The following is a 20,318-nucleotide window of genomic DNA, read 5'->3' as shown; positions in this document are numbered from 1 at the left end:
AGAAAAGTGTAAACAAAAATTCAATTCATATGCATGATATTAACCTAGGGGAAAAAAAAAAGAAAAACAAAACGTGCATAGATAAAGTGGAATACTTAAATAAGGAAGGATGGATTGAATGATTTGAGAGGAAAGAGTATAAATGAGACGATTTGGATTTGAAGTCGGAGTGTAAGTGAACTCTCTCACTTAATTTATTTATTATTATTATTTTTTTTTGGAAAAGAAAGTGGAATACTTAAAAGACAATATAGCCAATTTTTCGTTCTTAATTTCCTAAAATCGTATGCAGCCCAAGTAATTAAGTCCAGCCCACAAACTACTACAAAAAAGTGTTGGGTCCGGTTCAAATCTCTGAGCTTTTCCCCACAATACTTCGGTTCAAGCCCAGAAAAAAAAATCCAAAATCTGCACCATCTCTTCTAATCCACCGAATTTCTGAACTGTTGCTGGAGGGACATCGGAAAGAAGAAAAAATGCCGAGCAAGAAGAGGAAGAGAGTTCAAGAAAGAGCGGCAATTCACCCTCGGAATAAATACTCCGAAAACCCGCCAGATTTCGGAGCCTTGGCGTCCATTTATCCCTCTTTCAAGCCTTACGTCTTCTACTCTTCTCGAGATGGTCGGCCAAGAATCGATTGGACTGATTACAATGCCACCCGTGAGCTCACCAGAGTCTTGCTCCTGCATGATCATGGCCTCAACTGGTAACAACTACTTAGTTAATTCGCCATTACTAAATTAACTACTCTATTTCGTTGTTTTGTTGACTTATCTTTTTTGGTTTCTGGGGCTTTATGGGACAGTATAAAAATGATCTTATATTGGTTTTGTATTTTGCTTCTTTGGGAAGGGGAGAAAGGGAATTACACGGATTTCTTTTTTGGCGAAATAAAGTTGTAACTTTTCTGGGATTTTTCTTTTGTGATGTGGGTATTAGGGGGTTAATGGATTGTGGCTTTGAATATTGAGGAAGAGATGGACAGAGTAAAAATGCACTTCAGTCACAATGAGCTAGGAAGATAAAAGTTTACGCATTTTTCTTTGCTTTCTTTCTTCATTTCACCTGTTTTCCTATTACATTTCAATTGTTCATCTAGCATATTGGAAACTGTGGTTTTATGGTTTATGGTTCTGCATACTTCAAAAATCCTGGAACCGGTAAAGCAATTGAAAATGGCTTGGATGCTTGTGTTCAATTCTTCATGAGTAATTTTGAACTTTATTATTTATTTTAAAACTTTCCAGCTGCATAGGATTCAGCTTTTCTTGTAGTATTTAAGATTAGTGTCATGCTGCAGCTGGCTTAGGTCGGATTGCCTTGTTGTATTGGTGCCGTGGATTGGAATTCTGAAGCAAAAGGGAAAAAGTCTTCTGAATGCATCGATTGGGTTGCTACTTTTTATGTATATGATATCAACATTTTTAGGATTTTCTTTCTTTTCTTATATTTGTTTGCAAAATGAAATTTTTGCATGTTTAATGATCCCAGACTAAATCCAACATCACAGGTGGATTCCTGATGGGCAGCTTTGTCCTACTGTTCCTAACAGATCCAATTACATCCACTGGATAGAAGACCTCTTGTCATCAGACATTATCCCTGATTGTCGAGCTGATGGGGATGCTGTAAAGGGTTTTGACATAGGAACTGGGGCCAACTGCATTTATCCCCTTCTTGGTGCGGCTCTACTTGGTTGGAGATTTGTTGCTTCAGGTGGTTTTCTTTGCCTATTCACCCTGTCATTTCCCTCACTTTCCCATTATTTTCCCAAATGATTTTTAACTATGATCTGATGGTAATTTACGATTTTATCTACAGATGTTACTGATGTTGCGTTGGAGTGGGCTGAAAGAAATGTTACAAGTAATCCGCATATCTCTGAATTGATTGAAATTAGAAAAATTGACAATGCAAAGACAATATTTGAAGAGAAAGACTTGCATGGTGAACTTGGCAGAGATAACGAAAGCATTGAAGATTTGGGCAACACAAGAGCCGTTATGATAGGGCCTGAACCATCATCTTCTCTCGAGTTACAATCTATGGTTGAGAAGAATTATCATGGCCCACCGATACTTGTAGGTGTTGTTAAGGATGAGGAGAAATTTGACTTCTGCATGTGTAATCCTCCCTTCTTTGAGACAATGGAGGAAGCAGGATTGAATCCAAAGACTGCATGTGGTGGGACTGCACAGGAGATGGTTTGTCCTGGTGGGGAAAAAGCTTTCATTACTCGAATGGTTGAAGATAGTGTTCAATTAAAGCAATCTTTTCGGTATATATGTTCAGAATCTTGTTTGATTCCTACTTAGTGCCCTTCATTTTCACAGAGAATTTTTGTGATTCAGTGTTTTGTAACTTCCATTTGCATGGTAGGTGGTACACTTCAATGATTGGAAGAAAATCAAATCTGAAAATCCTAATATCCAGGCTTCGGGAAGTTGGAGTCACCGTGGTGAAGACAACAGAATTTGTGCAAGGCCAAACTTGTAGATGGGGCCTTGCTTGGTCATTTGTACCACCATCTAGGAAGATTGTATCATCCAGTGCTACTGAGAAGAATAACCTATCTTTCATGCTTGAGGTGCACTATTCTTTTGTGTATTTTGCATTATTTTTTATTTACTTATTTTTGTTTGGCTTGCTGTTTCTACATGTCTTATCTTGTCTTCCCTTTATGAATTTTAGGTGTTTATGAATTGAGATGTCCAAATATTTTAATTAGGATGTATCGGCTGCTTCATGTAACTGGTCTCTTAGCTGTTAGAAAATATTGACAATTTGACATTAGGATGTATTATTGCTTCCATCGTGGTGTCTGGATTTAGCGCTGTCTACAAAATCACAGATTATGGTCACTCAGAAACCAGGTCATGTGTGTTTGTAGAGAGAGAGAGGTTGGGGGAGGGGGAGTAAGCAGGTTCTTGCTTTAGGCTTTTCAAAGCATGGTCCTTGTGAGGTTGAAGGCATCTCAGACAGGGACTTTTGGATTGTTGAATCAATAATCTTGGTGGGATTTCGTTAGTCAAATCACGAGTGCTCTTTGTTAGTATGAAATCCAAGTTTTAAGTTTCAGTTTTTCTTTGGTAATTGTTTTATTTGTACTGTTTTTGGATTCTAGTGAGTTATCTATTGTATTTTCCTGTCCTTGGGATTATTTGGATAAAATTAAGGTCCCAGAAGTTTTGACTATGATTTATGATTGTTGGACCCCTACAAGCATGGGCTGTTCCTGAATCAACTTTATCATCTTTTGTTTGATTCTTTAAATCTAATTCTTTTGGTCCACACTGAATTTCATGCTATTACGTATAATGCTGATCTTTCTCGTTGTTAACTTGACCAGATCTGGTATCTTGTAAGCTATTTGTGTTACTGTTGATTCAGGGTATTCAGCGCCAATATAGTGCTATTCACGTGTTGCAATCAGTGGAGTCCTTTTTGTGCAGTTGTGGTGCTTCTTGCAAAATAGATTCCACCTCCTTCAAGATTGATGTATGTTCATATTTCCAGTGTTTTGAAAATATTTGTTAATTTTAATACTTTATAACTCTTATAATTACTAAATCTGAGTTTTATGTTTTAGGTTATTGCTTCCAAAGATCAATGTGAGTCGATCCTTAACACTGAGGCACAAAATATATTTGCCACTCCAAGCTGTCCATATGAATTGGGGATGTCAAATGGTCCAAATGACCTTCAATCCAGTGACCTGCACCTTAGCATTTCGGTAAGTTTGCTTTTAGTATTTTGCTAGTAGGATAACTCTGTTTCACTACCTTTATAATTGGTCCAAATCTGTAGGTCTTTCAGCAAATTCCAGGCACACTTCTAGTTAAAGGCTTTTTGCACCAGAAAGAAAGTACAGGTATTCTCTAACCTTATTTCTTCATCTTCTTCCTTGTCAACATATTCTCTGCACCATGTACACTAATCTTGGTCAACTAAGCTGCTATAAATGGTTTGGCTTTACCTTGTAAGTGCTTTCTTCTATTTATCAGAAATTCAGCTTCTTTTGCTCAGATGTCATCCGGTCGCATTATTACATCTTGAAAGAATGTAAAATTTGCCTTTTCTGTCTCGAAAGCTTCTTTCATTTTTTTTTGTGTCGGGGGTTTTTGTGGTGGTTGGGGGTTTTGGGGGGGGGGGAGATAAAGAATAAAGCAATTGTCTTTAGTATTAGTAAATGACACGCTGTTTGTTGCTATTGACGAGAATTACTTGGTTGTTTACAGGATGACACTGAAGCTTGTTATGCTACTTCTGCAAGAATTGTTTTAATAGAACATTTTACTAGCATTGGTCAATTTCTTTGTTGTTTTTGGTGTGTGTGTGAAAAATTTCACATAGACATCTGATCATCTTAAACATACAGTGAATGAATTTGAATAGTCCATTTATCCTCTGATCGTTTATGCGAATAAGTGCTTGACTTTCCTTTAGATTAGTACTGATTCCTCAGTGCGAATAAGTGCTTGACTTTCTTTTACACCAGTCCGTCTTTCATCCTTTTATGATATTTCTGCAGTAGGGCCTCTAGAATACTTTATCTGCACTTGTAATATCTGCGCAAGAAACTTTGTCAGGAGAACAAAAATCAGCTAAATTGATCGTTGGTAATATTTTCTCTCATCATTTTTTCCCCTAAACTTCTTGCAGGGGTATTCTTCTTAATATTTCAGAAATTGGAAGAATTTTTGAAACAGAAATTTTGTAGACCAAAGACATCTGCTGAGCCTTCCTGCTCTGAGCGAAAGAGATAGTATCCGCATGCATACCAGAGGTGGAGAAGAAGATCAAACAAAGACTCCCTGAAGCACTTTAGAATGCAGCGGTTGAGGAGCAAGCTGTAGATAAGTTGTTCATATGTAGAACTTGTAATCTTGTGTAGACAACAGAGCACAATTGTCAGAAATGGATTCGTTGAGGCTTCTTATCCCATCTGATAGTGAAGTTGTTCCATTCTTCCATTTCTATTTGATCCCATTTGGTGGCGGGGTTACTTCATTGCCTTCCCAACTTCTGTGGCTATGTGAAATTCTACTCCGAAGCTGCATATGGTATATGTGAAATTTGAATTCGGATCTAAATAAAACCTAAAATACTGAAAAGCATAAAGATACTGAACTCAAATTTTAGAGAGTTGCGACGAAGGTGGCTACCAAATACCTGTGTCCATTTTCCCCTCCAATTCCTTGTAAATTTCAGTTGTGATAGTGACATTGTCTACGTGCTATCAAGTTATTACAAGGCCATATTAACTTTTAAAGAAACTCTTGCTTTTTGGCAATTGAATGACCACAAAGTTGACAGATCTTCTGCCACTCATATTACGGAGATGCAAAAGAAAAGAAAGGTAACATGCAGCACCATCTTTACCATTAAACAAAAGAAAATTGGTATTTGGTGATTAAATGGTAGTAATTGTTTTTAACAACCACAAAACTCATAAATTGATTTAACATTTTATTGAAATAAAAACGAAAAAAGAAAGAGTAATCTGCCATCGATTTGTTTGTTTACTAATTCTCCTAATTCCCTTTACTGGAGAGCACATATGTTTAAGATTCAACTCTTGTTACCCTTTTTGGAATATATTCAAAGAAAAGTACATACAAATGCATTTTTTTTTTTTTTTTGTTGAAGGCGGTCAATAGTGGTTCATCTTTTACTACAGCGATAGATCGAACTCATGACTTTACGGGTTACAGGTGAAGCGTCTTATCATCTGATTTGTGCTTGATTTTGTATGTAATGCATAATTATGGGACTTTCCAACCCTAACTTCTTATGGAGTTCGTATGGGGGTGACAATAAGTTAGCATTATCGTCATAGAAATTTCGGAGCTTCATGCCAATCTACGCAATGAAATTTAGCTTGCTAGAAGATTCAAGCTGTTGAACTCAATCAATATGTTCACAACTAAAACGCTTCCACTTGGTGATTACAAGATCATCAAACGTCAACTAAACACATCACACTTCGGTGTCCAAAAATTCGGTTTCCACATTTGGTATTGAAGAGTTGAGAAGCCTTCGTGGGCTGTTGGAAATTTTGTTTCGACAGCTTCATTGGTGAGCAAAACCATTGAATCATGCAATCATTCATTGATTCAATTCATCAACCAGTGGGCTCTCACACGCAACATAATCATTCGATGATTCAATCAAAATTTTCATCCTTTCGATGAATGCATGAAGATGATGTGCTTAAACCTTGTATCAATCGAAGCTTCCTGCTTTTCTACATTTCATGTGCCAATGGCTATCGTGTTGAGGTCATTGGAGCTTCCAAATGATTGTGTGTTATTTTGGCACAAATGCATAGCTGGAAAGAGTTCCGATAGCTAAACAATAATAGACTCCTTATGCCTAATGCTCCACTTTTAGAATCATTGCTGACTAATGACTGGTGTCTAGGTATAATTCTTGCTTCCTATAGTAAAGAAAAGACCATTGGGTGAATCAGCACAGCTTTGATATCAAATGGAAAGATATTCTCGTCATGTTTATGGTTCATGATCGTCTAGCTTATTCTACACCCCCCCCCCCCCCCCCCCCAAAACACAAAAAAAAAAAAAAAAAAAATATCAAGCTTATTGTTTTTTTTTTCGTTGAAGATGGTTATTTGTAAATGAAGTATGTACCATCGTCTCACATACCCTATCAATTATGTAAAAGCGATTTTTGTGCACGGTCTTCGATGTAATTAGTTTTACTAATATTGTTATCGATTGGATTTTAGTTGGATAAAATTGACATGTTAGGATGCAACGTGTCTAATTCGAATTGATATTTTGATGCAAGGTGAAAATGGAGCACAAGTTCAGACTAGTCTGTAAAGCGAAAATTTTAATCTACTTTCTACATTTAGATTTTTTGTAAATTAACTACACTTTTTAAAAAAATTAACACCTAAATTCCTTCCTAACGAGCTTCCATTGGGCACTGGTTAGTCAAACAGTAAAATTGAAGTTAAACCATCAGAAAAAAAGCCAATGTAATGATGTATCAAAATTTTGGCCACATTAGAGATCCGATGCCCCGGCCAGATTATCCTTCATAAACTAACCACACATCGGCAACCGACACAAGAAGCGTACAAATTTTGTAAAATTCCAAAAGAAAGTTCCAAAAGTCCCTCAAAATATCTCATAAAATTGTATAAAATTCCTTCTATTAGCTCTCTTTGAACCACAGATAATTAGCAGGCATTAAAAAAAAAACTACTTGACCCTAAAAATTATGGTTTGGGTCCTCAAATAGTCAGGTTCGTCACACCTTATAAGACTGTAGCCCACGTCAAATGTTCATCATCTTTCCAATCACCTGCTTTTTAATGCTAAAAACTTTCACTACCATTTGCTTTGAGAATGTGCCTTTCAGATCAAGCTTATGTGTACGTTGTCACGAGATGCAATTCCCTTCTTAATTATAGACTATGGATTTTGTTGAATTGCATTGAATCCTACTTTATTAATTAGTAATGTAGCAATTTGGCAAATTAAAATACCACATAAGTAATCATGTTGTCGGATTCGTGGATTGCTAATTTGTGGCTTTCCGCTGAAAAAGATGTAATAAAATGAACGACATTTATTTAATTGATCTGAAACAACTTGCAATCCCTAGACAATTAATCGGACAAAAGAATCGATTTTACGCAAACGATTTTTTTTTGTTTCCTTTCTTTGACACCGACTTTTATTGGCTTTATTATTATTACTATTATTGTTGTTATTTAACCTTGCATTCCTTATCCCAACTTGATGTGCTACAATATCCTCCTTTTACCTTAGGCTGCTTCCTCATATTTCATGCACGTAAAAATTAGGAGTGGTCAAGCCAATAAATGGGTCTGTACAAACTATGACATGTTTATATTCCTAAGCAGGCACGTCAATGGGTAGGATTTGGATTGAATTCCTTTGATCGAGATTTAGACTCATTTAATTTAGTTAGACCTAGACCCCGATCCAAACACTTGTAGGTCTGAAAAAGTAAGTCCATACCCAAACCCTTATGGATCTGAGTATCCAATGGGCATTCATGGATATTTTCTGAACATACTAAAGTAAAAATGTATTTAAAATATATAGAGTTCATAAATAATATAAATACTATCCAACTTTTGTTTTCAAATAATAAAATTAACATTCGACAAGTTGAATGCAATATTGTGAATTCAAAGAAAGAATTATTATTGACTACTTCTATATATTTTCAAAAATTCAACTGCATTCACATCTAATATTTCATTTGTTTGCCTTTACCTTTTCTCCTTTTCTTGAAAAAGTTTGTACCAATTACAATGGCAATTACGATTAGTTTTTAAAAAAGAAAACAACCATAACATATATAAATATTTAGTCTTATTAAAAAAAATGTAATTTTGCACCTCTTTTTTTTATTTAAACCTCAATGTTAGTAGATGTCTTACAATCCAGCACTAAAATAGTGAATGAGATAAAAGTCATTTGACTAATGACCAATGGCAAATAAATAATAGAATAAGAAAATTTATAAATACTTACTCTTTTTTTTTTTTTGATTCAATCCAATTATCAGCAATCACTAATGTTTCAACCATATCACCCAACCAACCACCCAACCACCCAACCACGAGTCTCATCAATCACCCAACCACCAATACTAAATGTAGATTCTGATGCCATAAAATCTTAATGTATTCGATCCACTAGCCATAAAATATTATATTCTTTTATAAATTTACCTATATATATTATATTTAATTAAATATATATGGATTTGGATAAAGTCTGGTATGGATCTGGATTTGGATATGGATTCTAGAAAATCAGACCCTACCCAGACCCATGACTCTCTCATAGGGTCTGGGTAAGGTCTGAATTTGAGAAATTAAATCCAAACTCTTCCCAAATATATTGGGTCTGGGTAAAATTCGACTCATTGACATGTCTATTCCTAAGTAAAACTGTATACAAAAGTAAAAAAAAACTGTATAAGTGTTTTGGTTTTTAGTGTAAACTCTTCCTAGAACAGGCGTAGACATGAGCTGAATTCAAAGGAAGACCAATCAGTCAAATAAGAAGGATATATACACCTCTCTCTCTCTCTCTCTCTCTCTCTCTCTCTATATATATATATATATATATGTTGACAAGTTTAATATTTCAATCTATACGTTGCATTTCAATAAATTCTATGGTCTCATTTAGGTGTAATCTAAATTATATAATGGATGAAAGAAAGAGAAGATTAAAGTTTTTGACGACATCAACGAATGGTTAAATGACGTCCTTGGAAAATTTAAACATTGGACAAACAAGAAAAAGAGAGGAAACTAAAGGAAGGAAAGAGGAATTCAAATTTTGGAATCCGGAAAGGAGAAATGGTCGAACTTTTTGCACTATATGATTTTGACATATGATTCCAGGGAATATGATAAAGAAAACAGTTCTGATGTGTTCCAAAATCTTCCAATTTGATTGAATGGAACTTTGATTTTGTTAGTACAGATTAAAGTTGGCTTCATGTTTCACCAACTGTTTTTCAGTCTTTCGGCTTTATTTCCTTTTCTGTACACCTCTAGTTCCAAGGCCAGAATGCTATGCTTTTTTCTCAGTAATTCAAGACCTGAGCGACATGTTCTTTTCCATCTGTTATTGATCGCTTGGTGGAGAGAAAACTCGAAAATCTTACACCACATAGTTTATTAGTTCTTAGTTCAAGATTAAATTAATTAACGAGTAAATTTTATATACGCTGATAGTATATACACTATCACAAGTTGATATACGATACATATACAAAGTTTGAGTTTCAAATTCAAATTTGGATTATATGTCATGCATTTAATGATAAAATTATATACACTGTCAATATATAGAAGATTAATCCTTAATTAATTACAAGTAATCGAAGTCGATTGAGACACAATGCTACTAATTCTAAAATATATAAGATTTCATTAATCCTCTTTGTGTATATATATTGTTATTTGAGTGAAGTAGCCTCAGTTGTTTAAGGACCCTTAATGCCATAATTAAGCTGCATATTTGATATGGAAGTCTAAGTTAAATGTCCATACATAATGCATTTTTCTGTGACATGAAAATTGTTAAGTACTTACATAGTAATAGTATACAAAGGTTTGTAACTGAAACATATAATGTAGTGTGCTTTGCAGTTAAATAATCAAGGCACAATCATTAATTTTTTTTTTGGAATTATGAAAGGATGGTAAATTGTCAAATTAAAGCCCCATACTATAAAAACTGTGACGTTTCAAAAATTATTCAAGGCATTGATTTAAATGAAAAGAACCTACATATTATACCAAAAAAAAAAAAAGAACCAATTAATCCATGGTTTTGTTAGGGAAAAAAATCGTCACATCCATGGTTTTGCACAATTTCTTTTGACCTGCTTCAATTTCCTCCCTCCTGGAATTTTGAAATTAAATACCTCCGAAACTAGGCTTAAGCTACAAGCTTCTCTTTTACAAAATCTTTCTTTATTTACCTTTAGGGTCATGATAAGGTTATGATATTGCAAATCTAAAAAGGGGTAGGGTAGAAACTAGAAAGTGAGTGGCATCAACATGAGTTGGGGAGAATAAGAAGTAGAAAAGAATAGAAAAGAAAAACAAGGCTAATCTTCCATCACGAGGGAGAATCTTGATGCTAGACTTGCAAGTTCTTGAAATCTTAAATTTAAACCTGTGTCAGCTTGGATTAAGTTATGCGGCTTTTTTTTTTTTTTTTTGGAGAAAGTTAATTGGTACTAATAAATAAAGAATCCGTTATTACACTTCACAGTCTACTCAAACTTGCATCTAGAAAGTATTATGTTTATCTAGTTGTAATGCACAAAATAGTTAAATGTTTTGATCGAAGTTTCCAACAGAACGATCCAAATCGTGTCTATTTGCAAATTGAACATCAGCATTTTTCAAAGTATTTTTTTTTGGGTCCAATTTCAGCATAGGCGTCTTATTATTCCAGATTCCATCAATTAATTAGTTAAGATAATTAATTAAATTGGAAACCATGCATAAAGCTTTCATTGACAATGAATGAAATTATCGACACAGCTTTTCGACTTAAGGGAAAAAAGTTGTAAACTTGTGGGAATCTTCAATGTGTTGTACAATTTTGTGGGACACCCTTGTATCTACCTCTGAAAGTTATTATTCTCCATATTTACTTTTGATTGCACCTCTAATCAGAATTAAACTAATGATTATCACATCATATAGGGGACCAAAAGTGGTAGCCTACTTAAGCCGCTGTAATAGGAGATTAATGTGGATTAGGTGATATTGGTTGATTATCTTGAAAGAGAATCTGGAGAGAGAGGAGAGAGAACACACACACACACACATACACACACACACATATATATATATATATATCTGACGTGTTCATAAAAAAATTGGAAAGAGGATATGCCAGTTAATATTTCCTTTATTTCTCTCTTTGTTGAAACCTTCATTCTAGTGTTTTTCCTTTTCTATTTTTGATTAAGTAGAGAAAATTGAACTAACAGTATGTGAATTAGCTGGTTTAGGTTGACAGCACAAAAAACTTAGATAAAAGCTAAAGTTTGGTAAGATTGAACTAGATTTCATTTAGGTGCTTTGATAGTTAACTTTTCCAAGCAAGCATGGAGGGTCTAATAGATATAATTATATATATATATATATATATATATATATATATATATATATATATATATATATATATATCCACAAGCACTAGCATGGTTTTTTTTTTTTTTTTTTCAATTACAACATGAGAAAATGAAATAGCATACTGAACCTCCAATCTCGTACAGATACGAACACCATAAATAAGAGTTGGCAATATTACCAAGCCATATGTACTTTAATAGTAGATTTCTTGAGGAAATACTTAATTTTTTTTTCTTTTTGAATAGCATGGAGATTCGATTGATCTCATCGTTGCCCCCACCCTTTCAACATCTCTCCCTTCTAAAAGGGATATTTTTTAGGGGAAAACAAGAAGGAAAAAAAAAGAAAGAATATGACACACATTCATCTTAGCTACTAGGAAGAAGAGAAGGAGAGGAAATTAGGTCTGGTGTTGGAGAATAGAGAGTCATTATTTTTGGTACTTTCCCATTGTTGTTTTTCTCGGGCAAAGACTTCAATCCTTGATTTTAGCTGTGTCTGCTGGTTATAACATTTGCGTTCAGCAGTGAATGGTGCCCTAATTTAATAGTCATTGGTCTTGCAATATCGGCGAAGAATCAGCCTTGTTTAGCTCTTCGAGTTGCTGGATTTTCTTTATTTTTTTCAGGTTAGATTTTCACTGAACTGAAAGCCCGCAAGACTTGGGCGACAAACAGGTACAGTGGTCATTTGCTTTTTCCACTGCCTAAGACCGCTTGTCTTTGGTTGTCTAGACCTGCTCTGGACCATGGTTTGTCTAAATGGCTTTCTTTTATCTTTCGATTTTGTTTTAATATATCTTTTCGTATTTCTCTCCACTCCAACACAAAAGTTCAAAATAACTGAGGCGGGGACATTTGTATACTGTACCAAAACAAATTTTGGTACATATTGGATGAATGAAACATATCACGGATTAAAAGTTTATCAAGTATACAATACAAAAAAAAAATTAAGCTTTTAGAAATGGGATGCTTGTTATTATGTAAATTGAGTCAATGTCAGTTTATTTTGGAAGACGAAGATTGGATTGGACGGTAAGGAGAGAAAGATTGTGAATAGGAAATTCTTAATTCAAAACCTTTCACTTATTGAAAAAAAAAAAAGAGCTTACTCTGGAGAGTATCCAGATTTCGTCTCGAATTATTTTCTTTGAGAAGCTCTTATTTTTCTCAATAGTAATAGAGTGCATTACTTTGCGAAACACTTGTCTGTTTTATGCGGTTTTCCACTTTGCACAACGAAAATTTGCTTGTTGATTATTCACAGAAATGAAAAAAAATGAAAGGCTAGACACACACGATGTCAAGAGTGGGGCAGGCTAGAAATGGTTATCCTGTTTAAGGTTTGACTGAAATTTCAATGAACAAGGATGAGAATTCTAATATTTTTGTACTCCATTTTATTTGACCTCAAGATAGTACTTCCAAAATTACAATGGAGTGATATCTTTTTGTTTGTTTGTTTGTTGTGTTAATAAGTGACTGAATTCTAATACACAACATAAAAAGACCAAGGTGAAGGCTTTCTTACAAGTTCTTGAATGTGTATCTATCATATATATGTACTGAGAAGTTAACTTGTTTTTCCTGTATGTCATTCATGCATTGGCATATGAATTCCACAGCACTTACAATTTTTTTTTGTTTTGCATTTTTAATTGAAAATTACAAGCTAAATAGCTGTAAAAGTTTTTGATGCCTAATTAGTGACCGCTGTCCTTGTCCAAGTATAAACCGGTGACAAATGGATATGGAAAAGAAAAGCCATTCTTAGTACTTCATGGTCTAAAAAGTGGTTGGCACTACTTTATTTGAATTACCTACTAACTTCTATGCAGTGCTCATTTGGTCATCGAGGTCCTTTATAAACTGATCAAGACTGTTTGGAGAATAGCACAGCACTTCAATCCATTTCATTTCATTTCATCCCCCACAGAAAAGAAACAAAAGAGAAGAAATGGCTGGTCCCTCCTCTCATCCAAAAACTCTCCACCTTCCTCTTCAGACCAGTTCCTCCCTAAAATCAGCTTCATCTTCTGCTCAACTGACTTCCTCCAAGCTCAAAACCATACTCCAATCCTTCATCTTCTCACACTTGTACCGCATTGTTCGTGCCCTCACCAAAGCAAAATCCATTGTCATTCAAGTTCTTAAAGATATTCAGCTGCTTCAGTTCATTCAACTGTCCGTGAAAAAGAACAGCAAGAATCTCAAGAACAAGCTGTTTCTGGGCTCATTTAGGATGCATTATAACTGGTGTTCTTCTCATGTCATGCCTGCCCCCATGCCTAAGCTCGAAGGCTACTACTCATCCAAAGATTGGTACTATGATTCCTCGTGGAACACTTGCGAAATCCCATCAACAGATTCTTGCGAAGAACTCATTGGAGGTGCTCCAGATTCGTCTTCGCAGCTTGCAGGATATCTCAAATGGCTTGAGGAGAGAAAGGATCGTAACAATCATGATCAGGGCAATGAAATTGACATGCTGGCTGATATGTTCATTGCTAATAGCCATGAGAAGTTCAGGTTGGAGAAACAAGAGTCCTATAGGAGATTCCAAGAGATGATGGATAGAAGCATATCATGAACTGAATTTATCTCATTGAAGCAGGAATCTGTAACTCTTTCTTCTTCCTTTTTTTTTTTTTTTGCCTGTTTCCTTTTGTTTCTTTTTTTTTTTTCACTCCTCAAAAAAAAAAAAAAATTACTATGGGGCAAGGATATGACGATATATATGTATAATGGGTTGCCTTTTGGCTGGAGAGACAATAGCCATCAATGAGTAGTAGATCGATGAAGTTAAATCCATGATATATATGGTTAGAAGTTCACATTTTCAGTAATTTCGCTTTCCCTTTTTGCTTTAATCCTTCTGATACCTATTTTCACCTACTGATGATGGGGTGGTCAAGGACTCTGGGATCCGTGCAATTCTTCCTTTAATTCATCTGTCGTACTTTCGGTTAATTTGAAACATTTTACCAGCGAAAGTGAAGAACTTATCTTTAATTTATCCAAAAAAAAAAAAAAAAAATTGTTAAAGTAGAAACCAGCTTTTGCAGCCCGTCTAAAGGTCTTAATTATAATAACTTTGTGGACTGTATGCCTGTAACCGGAAACTTTGTATACGTGTGACTTTCTCACTCATCTTCATATTCCATTTCCTACACACAAACACAATTGGGGAATATTGCATGATTTACCTACGACTATGATGTATTGATTGGTGCATATATATCAAACTATGTCGTGTAAGTTCCAATCACCTGGCTTGTAAACTCAGCAAAATTGTAAGTATTTTTTTGGCAAAACTCTGTACACAGAAATGGGATGCCAGTTCGAATTTTATTAATAATCAAAACAAGTATTAAGGATGGGAACATAAACCTTATCTCCTAAGTACAATGTACGAAAATAAATAAACCACCAAGAGTAGTAATCTTTCACAATGAATGATCTAATTGTGGGAAAATTAAGAGAAATTAGACGCAGTAATCCTCTAATCTGCAAAGGAATTAGAGTAGCAGGAGTATGAATAACAACAATTCAGTGAGTTCTTTGTTAAAGCTTAGAGTCTCTTCTTTTTTTTCAAAAAAAAAAAAAAATCATTAATTTTCTCGTAATTCAATCTCCTTGTCTCTAAGATTTCCATCTTTGATCTGAGACACTTTCATAAAATTTTTAAAATCTTAAAACCATAGTAAGATAACGACTTAGAGAGGAGGATATCTACTTAGTTCAAAATTACAGCCCCTGAAATGTTACTAAAATAAACACAGAAGTAGAATTATGTGATAATGAGCCCATTTCCGGAATCCCGGGTGCACATAACAAAGGAGAGTATAAAATTGCAATTTGGGTCAACTTGAACATTAGTGTATGACGATTAATTGACGGTCGTACAAGTATTACGTCTTGAATATATTTTTTATGTAATTCGTGATTCCTTACCCTTAGGCTTCAATTAATCACCAGCTCGCTATCATTATTATTATGGTACGCATATACGGAAGGACAGGTAAGGACTGGGTCATTTCATCTCTCTTTCTTTCTTTCTTTCTTTCTGATCAGCTGATGTTGGGAGATCGACATATCTTTCTGGGACCAATTTACGGCTCTTATTTACAATTTCTCTGCACTTTGCTGAACGAGTTTAATTTGGTGTTTAAAAAAAAAAAATCTGTCATTATTTGTTATTTCGATTTTACTCTTGCATGATTGAGTAAAAATATATAATCATCTCATATCCCGCCCATACTCTCACGTCCTCCCTACTTCTTCAACGTTTACATGCCTATTGCTATAATACTTATCTACTATTAACCACGTCTACATAACTGCTGCTACACTACTCCGCTATTGCTATATTTATCCCAAGTCTTCTCACCAACTTCAATAAAGAGTTAGAAAATTCTACTACTACTCTATAATTAATTTATGGATTAATCTTTTCTACATTAATAGTGTATATACTGTCAGTCAGCGTTGGATGAATGATAACTATGCAAAATTTAAATTTGAAATTCAACTTTTGCACACATGTCATGAATCAAACGGTGATAGTGTATATACTATCACGGTTGGATTAATGATACATGAGTAAAATTTAAATTTTAAATTCAAATTTAACACGTGTGTCATATATCTAACGATAATAGTATATAGATTGACAGTGCATACAAAATTAATTCTACAACTAAATTGTTATTTTATTTTTACCCTAAAATATGCACACACATAGAGTGTGTTTCACCCACTAGTTCGTTTTAAAAGGGCCCTAAGGGCATCATAAAATTCATTATACACGATGGCTATTCTTGTTTAGATTCATCAAGATAATTGTTTTTTTTTTTCCCTTAGGAAAGAGAAGCGTTATAATCAGTTGGTTATTCATTTCGCATCAATTAGTAACAATTTTGAGCCAGCCTATTAGCTACCATGACGTCAAAGATTTACATCTGATCTGGTTCAAGAACTAAATTCAACCAAATCAAGTCATTTGGTCGTAAAAATTATATTGTTTTTAGTGATATGACAAAATACCCCAAAAACAAATTTTTTTTAATCTAATTACAATAGTATTTTAGAAAAATAAATGTAGGCGTGAGCTATGAGCAAACTAAAACGACAAGCTAGTAAGCAAGAAGAATTTTTTTTTTCAAAAAAAAAAAAAAAGTAAAAGAAAAGACATGTCGTAGAAAATACACAAATTTTTTTCGTGAGTTTGCCTATTACAGTATGAATTGATTTATCTCCATTGATGTATAACAAAAAAAACTGGAAGGAGATTTGACTGTTTCAATGTGGGCTAGTATAGCTTTTATCTATCTGATCATTACTGATTTCTTGTCTTATATTTTGATGTGATTGTACTCGTTATTCCCCCCTGCCCCCCAACCCAAAATTTGTGTACTCTTCTCCTGTTAACCAATATCAAAAATAAGCTTCACCAAAGAAAATTTTTTAAAACATTTTTATAAACTAATTGTTTCATCAAATATATAAATAATGATATCACGAAAACATGGTAAATCTAATTTTCCACAATCGGTGTTTGGAGAGTAACCAAACACAAACAGAAAACGCCATACTGCAGTTAACATAAAGCAATAAGGAATTGAACACAAAAAAGAGGTAAATGCATCAAAATGACGTTCAATATATACTTTGCTGGAAAGTATGATTTTGCTTACATAATCCTCTAGGCATATCTGATTACTATCAGACAAAATAAAGAACTCTATGTAAAACTAGTGATCCTATCAGTGGAAAAATTCATAAACTACAGCTGATTAAACCTTCGAAAAACTTTAAATTAGGCCTAAAAAAGTTTGGCAGGTACCCAAAAACAAAGTGCGAACTTGTCAACAAAATCCCAATCATGGGGTGTCATGATATCCTATTTGGTCACGAAGCAACAAAATAGCTTACATCTGTCAAAGAAAACAAAAATAAAATTTTTTTGTTTTGGTTACATCAGTCAAAGAAATGCTTTTGAGCCATGATTATCTTCTTGATACAATAATATTTTATCAAACCATTAAAGGGGTTGCATCGGTGGTGAGAATGCTTTTTTATGCTTTTATATCTACTGCTTCTCTTTATTCCAAAAGTTCTTTCTTGCTTTTACATGGAAGAGAGAGCAAAAGAGTGCCTTATCAGGAGCACACGATTTGGTTCCTTTGGTCTCCTTGTCTTAGATTTCTTGAACTGCATTTACAGAGACGCAAGTGGAACTCCTCAACTCCCTTTGGATTTTTTTTTTTTCTGTCAAGATTATTGTTTTACATAAACTTCCCTTTGGATTATTGTTTTACATAACTGCCAAGATTATTGTTTTTTTTTTCTATTTGTTTCTTGTTTCGACACATACACAAATTTTCTAGGGCACTATTCTTCAGCTTTCTTCCTTGTTTTAAAGCCAAAGTCCAGGAAAAATCTCTTGATGATCACATTTAAGTGTGAGGGGAGGTGGGTAAATTGGCCAACAAGACAAATTGGACTTCTTCAAAAATCTTGCTGAGAAACCATTTGTCTTGAATTTGTTCGGCCAACTCTCCAGTCATTGGAGCATATTATTTTCAACATATGGTGGAAATTCGTTTTGCATCCTGATATTATATATTGTGGATTTGTGGTACTTACCTTTTGTCAGTGTGGATTAGAAAATCGTAACCTTGGATTGGTTGATTAGTCCAGATATTTGCCATGCGGGCTTTGGCCCAATATTCGCATGCGCCGATGCTTTTTTAACGAAAGGAATATGTCCGCCGGACCTGCACTACATGTTAACCATGTCTGGTTTAAGCGGGCCAAGATTTCGGCTCCATATTAAGAATTTTTGGTGGAAAGCGTTGAAAGCTCAATGTCTTAAGCAATTAATCATGGTTTTTTTTAATTTAAAAAAAAAAAACCATCAAGGGAAAGCTTAGACAATATCTTTACTTTTTTTTGTGTGTTTTTAAGCAATAACATGATTTGGAAGTTGTAGCATTTATTTAGTAAACTTTCACGAACAATAACCATTAGGAGTTCCACTGAAAAATAAATAAATAAAATCTAACCAACTGCTCCTAGACATTCACGAAGAGAACTTTAAGGCATAGGTCAAGAGATTAAAAAAAATTAGATTTTTCTCACAAAGTTTGCCGGCGGGTGCGTAGACACCCATCTGGGTCGGTGGTGATAAAAACTCTATACTAGTTCTTTTGTTTTCAATGAATTTTTGGTTGACTTTTGTAAATCGATGCAGAAGATTATCAAGATGATTTGTAAGCTCTCTAAAATGTAAAACATATAGTTCTACAATGATCGAATGACTCTTGCACAAGACCAAAGTAAGACTTCCATTGAATTTTACTTTCTTTTTTTTTTGTGCCAAAAAAGAAGGGAGGAAGAATCTATTTAATCAACTTTCTAGGAATCCTACTAAGTAGATTCTACCAGCACTTAATTGTTTACATATTTCATATCTCATAGAGAATAAACAAATTGCGTATTTTCCTACTTCCAAAAAAAAAAATATCTTTTTGCGTATTATGTATGAATAACCTTTTGGCTTGTAAAGGCAATAGTACTATTGCACCTAAAAGGTGAGATAGGTTCTACTTGTCTTGAGTCTCTTGACTGTCTTGACTGATTATATTAGCTCTCTCTCACCATCTCACATGGAGCAGTTGGGCTTCAGCTCCATTAATTAATACTACTCAAAACGGCGCCCCTATTTCTTAAAAGCAGCATAAATGTCTGCATTAAAGACCACTTTCGTTTCAATCAGATGTGAACCAACTACCAACATGGACTAATTTGCAACCTCCTTTTAGTTGTTGAAAAGTTATGGCATACACAATTTGTTTTTCTGGACAACCACATATTGCTAGAAGTTACTAGTTGTTTCTCAAAATTGGAAGCATTTCAGCCCAATAAAACTTGGTTTTAGTGCTTTTTTTTTTTCTGGAAAATTTTTGCTGGCATTTCCTTGGGGATACAGAGGAGAAAAGTAAAATGTCAATGTAATATTTCGCTCTCCTACAATATGATGTCTCTTACCCTATGTATGTATGGCAGCAATTCATGAGGTAAAAACAAAAAACCTTTGAGGACGTAATAAAATAAGAAGAGGATGATCAATGTGCAATGCACTTCCCCTATATCTCTTGTTAATTAGTCTTAATTATTTAAACTCATAAGACAAAACTTTGAACTTCTGGTATACTTTCCATTCATTCCCAAGAAAAAAGCTGGATTAAGATGTCCAGTTAGTAATAAATCTTTCGCTGTAGGATTTCACACAATAGCAGCAGTTTGATCAAGTTCTTCATTAGTTAGTACAACGAAAAGAAAAAGGAATTAATGCAGAACTTTTTGAAGCATCTTATCAAGAACCATAATCTATTTGTGTCTTGCCAGCAAAATTCCTACATAGACCAGTACCATAAAAAGATCACACATTGAAAACTTGCATCCTTAATAATATACACCTTGTAGAATACAAGTATACAAACGTTTGATACACGAAGATCGCAAAGAACCTGTCTATTTAAGAATTTTTCAAGAACTTCCCTACACGTAGACATTCAACAAAACAGAATTAGATCTAATAAGCATTAATTAGGACGACAAATAAAATCATG

At 34.2% G+C, this 20,318-nt stretch overlaps 2 protein-coding genes across 2 annotated transcripts; both read left to right on the top strand.

Annotated features, from left to right (window-relative positions):
* Positions 1-376: 376 nt before the first annotated feature.
* On the top strand, positions 377-4,973 carry LOC113691582 (psilocybin synthase). Its single transcript, XM_027209787.2, has 8 exons — positions 377-706; positions 1,511-1,716; positions 1,822-2,278; positions 2,380-2,587; positions 3,391-3,498; positions 3,590-3,733; positions 3,808-3,871; positions 4,663-4,973. The coding sequence occupies exons 1-8, from the start codon at positions 477-479 to the stop codon at positions 4,764-4,766; spliced, it is 1,521 nt and encodes a 506-aa protein (XP_027065588.1). The 5' UTR covers positions 377-476; the 3' UTR covers positions 4,767-4,973.
* Positions 4,974-13,639: 8,666 nt separating this feature from the next.
* LOC113693010 (uncharacterized) lies at positions 13,640-14,272 on the top strand. Its single transcript, XM_027211601.1, has one exon. It carries the CDS (start codon positions 13,640-13,642, stop codon positions 14,270-14,272), a length of 633 nt encoding a protein of 210 aa, XP_027067402.1.
* The last annotated feature ends 6,046 nt before the right edge of the window (positions 14,273-20,318 follow it).

Source organism: Coffea arabica, chromosome 6c, assembly GCF_036785885.1.
Source record: "Coffea arabica cultivar ET-39 chromosome 6c, Coffea Arabica ET-39 HiFi, whole genome shotgun sequence".
Classification (NCBI taxonomy): domain Eukaryota; kingdom Viridiplantae; phylum Streptophyta; class Magnoliopsida; order Gentianales; family Rubiaceae; genus Coffea; species Coffea arabica.
Note: the sequence above shows the minus strand (reverse complement) of the source record. Positions and strands in the feature narration are given on the sequence as shown.

Coding starts and splice junctions, on each gene's coding strand:
- LOC113691582 (XM_027209787.2), top strand. CDS start 477: ATGCCGAGCAAGAAGAGGAAGAGAGTTCAAGAAAGAGCGGCAATTCAC. Junction 2,279..2,379: donor CAATTAAAGCAATCTTTTCG/GTATATATGTTC, acceptor TTTGCATGGTAG/GTGGTACACTTCAATGATTG. Junction 3,734..3,807: donor ACCTGCACCTTAGCATTTCG/GTAAGTTTGCTT, acceptor CCAAATCTGTAG/GTCTTTCAGCAAATTCCAGG.
- LOC113693010 (XM_027211601.1), top strand. CDS start 13,640: ATGGCTGGTCCCTCCTCTCATCCAAAAACTCTCCACCTTCCTCTTCAG.